General features: G+C 37.8%; 1 protein-coding gene and 1 long non-coding RNA gene across 2 annotated transcripts in view; both read right to left on the bottom strand.

The window, feature by feature from the left end:
- Positions 1-429: 429 nt before the first annotated feature.
- Positions 430-4,982, bottom strand: part of LOC103515997 (26S proteasome regulatory subunit 6B) — a 9,739-nt gene continuing 5,186 nt past the window's right edge. Inside the window, exon 5 of the mRNA XM_026828513.1 lies at positions 430-694. Coding sequence (XP_026684314.1) covers positions 581-694 — 114 coding nt within the window. The 3' untranslated portion in view covers positions 430-580. The remainder of the gene's footprint in view (positions 695-4,982) is intronic.
- The window catches only part of LOC113470238, a 3,193-nt gene continuing 1,004 nt past the window's right edge, over positions 2,794-4,982 (bottom strand). Inside the window, exon 2 of the long non-coding RNA XR_003393364.1 lies at positions 2,794-2,895. This is a non-coding gene — a long non-coding RNA (uncharacterized LOC113470238). The remainder of the gene's footprint in view (positions 2,896-4,982) is intronic.

The raw sequence follows: 4,982 nt of genomic DNA, 5'->3' as shown, positions 1-4,982 counted from the left end.
TTTATTTACATGAATAAAAATCATCTTTTTTATTATTAAATCATCAATTAAAGAAAGGTATAAAAAATCAATAAAAACGAAATGAAGTGTTGTGTGGCCAAGTAATTGGAAGATGGGTTCACTTTTAGCCTCGCCAGGACAAAAATAAGATGATCTATTTAGCTTTAAACAAAATCTTGTACAGCATTCAGTCGATCTTAATGTAAAATTCTAAAGAGTGAGGTTGAACCTTCAAATTAAAAAATTCAATGAACATATTTTCACATTAATTTCAACAGAAAATAGATGGGTTCACTTTTAGCCTCGCCAGGACAAAAATAAGATGATCTATTTAGCTTTAAACAAAATCTTGTACAGCATTCAGTCGATCTCAATGTAAAATTCTAAAGAGTGAGGTTGAACCTTCAAATTAATAATTCAATGAGCATATTTTCACATTATTTTAATAGAAAATCCAAATACAAAACTTCAAGATAAAACCATCCTTGAAGATGAAAGAAAAAGGATACGATAAGAGGAATAACCTGTAGTAGGTTTCCGGTTGGGTGCTGGTTTTCCAATAGAGGGGTCGAGGGTTCGATTACTTGTAGAACTCGTGTTCGGATTCGTCTTTCTTGGTGTTGTTCTTGTAGCCCTTCTCGAAATCCTTGGGCAGAACGATGTATCGGTTTTCTCGTACTGCATGCATACCAGCCTGGAAATAATAATAATAATAATTATTATTATTAAGAACTCTTTATTGTTTGTAATTACATGTAGGTACACACTTCTTGTAGCCCTTCTCGAAATCCTTGGGCAGAACGATGTATCGGTTTTCTCGTACTGCATGCATACCAGCCTGGAAATAATAATAATTATTATTAAGAACTCTTTATTGTTTATAATTACATGTAAGTAGGTACACAAAAAGTACAAGGAAAGGGAATTATTGCCCAAGGCAATCTCTACTATTCAACCCTAACATAGGTAAATTATAAACGGGAATAGCCGGAAACACAAACTGAGTAGGTATTTTATTATTATTATTTTCAAGAGGTTTGATAGAGCGAAGTAAGTAGGTACTAGATATATCAGGTTGATGTTAAAAAGAATTTAACCAAAAGATTTTTTTCTCTTAAACCAAGGTTCAATCTTGATTAGTTTGAGGTGCTTAGGTACCTACTGACCTACTCATCAATCAAGCACTTAGGTGCCTAATTCAAAAGTAGATACCGACTTGCATACATAATTGTACAGCCTACTCAAAAATGCTATCAAATAATAACACCATTACACCAACGAACCTCGATAAAATGAGAAACTAAGGTTCAATGAAGAATTTATAACCTGTTGTTCAAACTCTATTGCATTGGTTTACACTTGAGCATAGCACAACGGTCAACATTGGACTTGAAGTAGAGTTGCAGGTAGAAAACAGCTTGCAAGTTTCTTGCCTACAACGTGTAGTGCATTCTAAAAATCAAATGTCAGTATGGTAATCCTATCCTATACCTAGAGTACTCGCCAGACAAGAGCAGAGTATCTGGATCTAGGTATGTCTGCAGTACATAGATGGTAAACAGAGTTCTGCTACGTTGCTGTGTTTATAAGTAATTCGATCATTAAAAAATCCTTTTAAGTCGTGGAATCATAAGAAAAGGAATATTTCTAATTGCAATTGCATAATCTCTCTGGTTGATTTGTTCAGGTGGTTTGGTTCCCAGTGGTGGCTAGATCTGTAGATTTGAAGGTTTTGCACTTTTTGATTTGTTCAGGTGGTTTGGTTCCCAGTGGTGGCTAGATCTGTAGATTTGAAGGTTTTGCACTTTGCAGAGTAAGAAAGAAAGAAAGAAAGTAAAAAATCTGATGTGAACACCACACGACTTTCCTTATCCTTCTTCTTCTTGTTCTTCTTCTTCGCCTTTTCCCATGTACAATGTACATACGGGGTCGACGTTCGTTTTGCACTTGCAGAGTAAGAAAGAAAGAAAAAAAAATCTGATGTGAACACCACACGACTTTCCTTATCCTTCTTCTTCTTGTTCTTCTTCTTCTTGTTCTTCTTCTTCGCCTTTTCCCATGTACATACGGGGTCGACGTTTTTCGTCAACCTCTCAATCAGCCCTAACTAGGGTTGACATTTGGTTTTGGCTACAAATTTTACGAGTGGATGCCCTTCACACTTAACCTTTGCTATTTCTTTAGCAAGGGAACTTGCTAGTTTCCCTCGCTAGGGAAGCAAGGGAACGCACTTTCCTTCGGTACACACAAAGTACAAGGAAAGGGAATTATTGCCCAAGGCAATCTCTACTATTCAACCCTAACATAGGTAAATTATAAACGGGAATTGCCGGAACCACAAACTGAGTAGGTATTTTATTATTATTATTTTCAAGAGTTTTGATAGAGGGAACTGTAACTGCTAAGGTGTCATCCCGAAATCAAAGAGAAGAATAATAGGAGAGAAGAACCCAGCCGTTTCAAGAACGAACCTTATCTGTTTAGGATAAAGTTCGCCTCGGGCGGAAATCATGCCGGTAACTTATGGCCGATCTTACTACTGAGAGTTAACATAGAGTCAAGGGCGTTTTTTTTTTACGTCACCCATTTCATCAAACTCTGGATTATGGACACGGAAAGTAAAGTAACTCTGGATTAATTGGAAACTCTTTGTGGGAAAATCGGGCATCAAGCAGACCACTAAGGTTTTGAGGTTTTGAACAGATTTTTAGGATAAAATTAAAATATTTCCAAAGGGAAGAACAAAAAATTCACCACAAAAATTATGCATTTTACTAACTACAGGTGACTTACCTTGTATGTGGAATATAGATCTTGAGATTCAATCTCGTCAGAAAGACCTAATCCTCCCACTCCACAACCGACCAAACTTCTATCCACAAGTGTTTCTTCAGCCTGAAACAAGAGTGGGATTAGTAACTTCAGAGTAAATTTTTTCACACCCAAATGAGGGCACATCTGCCTCACTCACAACCATCTATTCACAAAGTCTGACCCTCCCATCTGTCAATGCAGGGCCCCACTATACGTCTGACACCACTTTTCCTGTCCCCGCCACAGCCACATTTGTTCCTCCCTCTAACCACCTCCTTCACTCGGCCTAGGTCTAGACCTAGGTCTGTCATACTGTCAGTTTACTCCACCACACATGTTCTGACTGTCTGACAGACCCAGGTCAGACCATCTGAGTGTAAGTGGTGGGCATCACTTTCTGAAGGAATACCTCCTGATTTGATTCTGGTCTGGAACTACTAAATCTTGGACACATACATTTTAATATCCAGATGATAGTTATCTATGGATGTTTTTTTACCTAGTACCTAGGTTTTTGTCAAATTAGAAAAAAAGGCTTTAAAGACAGTCTACAAAGAGTTGCAGGTAGAAAACAGCTTGCAAGTTTCTTGCCTACAACGTGTAGTGCATTCTAAAAATCAAATGTCAGTATGGTATACCTGTCATGAGAAGTCGTGAAGCATGGTTCAGGAAATGCAAAGACAGAACTAATTTACTATAAGATCTGAACTGATCTACTGATCCAAAAGATGTGAGCGGTAGATCAGAGACCCGAGATGAGGGAAGACTGAAATAATCAGTGCAGGTGGTTCAGTAGGGGGTAGGGGTGGATACTAGTAGAAGATGTTACTCAAACGTCCTAATTATTAGTGGAAAATGACATGAAGGCGAGGTTAAATTTCACATATTTTTTGGGCCCATAAAATACATGTTTAGACTGCGGGGGTAAAGGGACTTTTCAGTCTCATTCGAGCAGGATAAACAAGGTATATTCTATTCTATCATCCTTCATCTATATTCCATGACCATTCGAAGTTTCAATACCGCGTCCAAAAAACACCCCTTCTGTGTCTCTGCATATCTCGCGGTTGTCTACTCGTCTCACAGTTCAAGGGTCGCCAGAGTCAGCACTGATCTCGATGTCATGCCAGATTGAGTGTCAAACCAAAACTAATAGACTGGAATAGTGCGGCCTTGAAGATGGTTCCCGTGTTGAGCACTGATCTCGATGTCATGCCAGATTGAGTGTCAAACCAAAACTAATAGACTAGAATAGTGCGGCCTTGAAGATGGTTCCCGTGTTATGACTATTGACTCTGAGAGATTTTTACTTTCCTTATCCTTAGAGATATTTACTGAGATATAAAGGCTGCTGAAGCCCTCCAAGATATTTCCTTATCTTATAGGGAAGAATGTAATGGGCTGACATTTTCGATGGTTGATTTTTAGTGCCAAAATCCTTAGAGCTTAAAGCCAACGTTTCAGCCATTGGTAAGTTCCCGTGTTGACTATTGACTCTGAGAGATTTTTACTTTCCTTATCCTTAGAGATATTTACTGAGATATAATGGATGCTGAAGCCCTCCAAGATATTTCCTTATCTTATAGGGAAGAATGTAATGGGCTGACATTTTCGATGGCTGATTTTTAGTGCCAAAATCCTTAGAGCTTAAAGCCAACGTTTCAGCCATTGGTGTGTCTGTAAACAAAATATCTAGAGAACGTTAAGAGCTAGACTTGAAATTTGGCATGAAAACCTGAAATATGCCAAGGAAGGAACGAGAAATTTTTGTTCAAGATCGGGTGCACGGGTTGGCGGTAATTTAACCGCTTCTTGGCGGGGTTTTCAGCTCTACTGACTAAATGGTTCGAAATTTCAAAAAGGTTATGGGAGAAAAAAAAAAAAAAAAAAAAAAAAAAAAAAAAAAAAAAACCTAAAAATATGTTTCACTAAGATGCGGGCACAATTTTCTAGAATACGGAAAACTGTGTGATGTTCTCATTAGATTTTTTATTGATTCATTAGATGAAACTAACATCATTACGAGACGACAGTAACAATAATAGCCTGATTGTACAGCACTATCCAACATCATAAATCAATCAATCATGGCATGCTACGACACAGACACATAGAGTCCAATGCGGCTGTTTCGTTCCCAATTACCTAATCCATTCATATTACGACTG

Source organism: Diaphorina citri, unplaced genomic scaffold, assembly GCF_000475195.1.
Source record: "Diaphorina citri unplaced genomic scaffold, Diaci psyllid genome assembly version 1.1 scaffold1460, whole genome shotgun sequence".
NCBI lineage: Eukaryota > Metazoa > Arthropoda > Insecta > Hemiptera > Psyllidae > Diaphorina > Diaphorina citri.
Note: the sequence above shows the minus strand (reverse complement) of the source record. Positions and strands in the feature narration are given on the sequence as shown.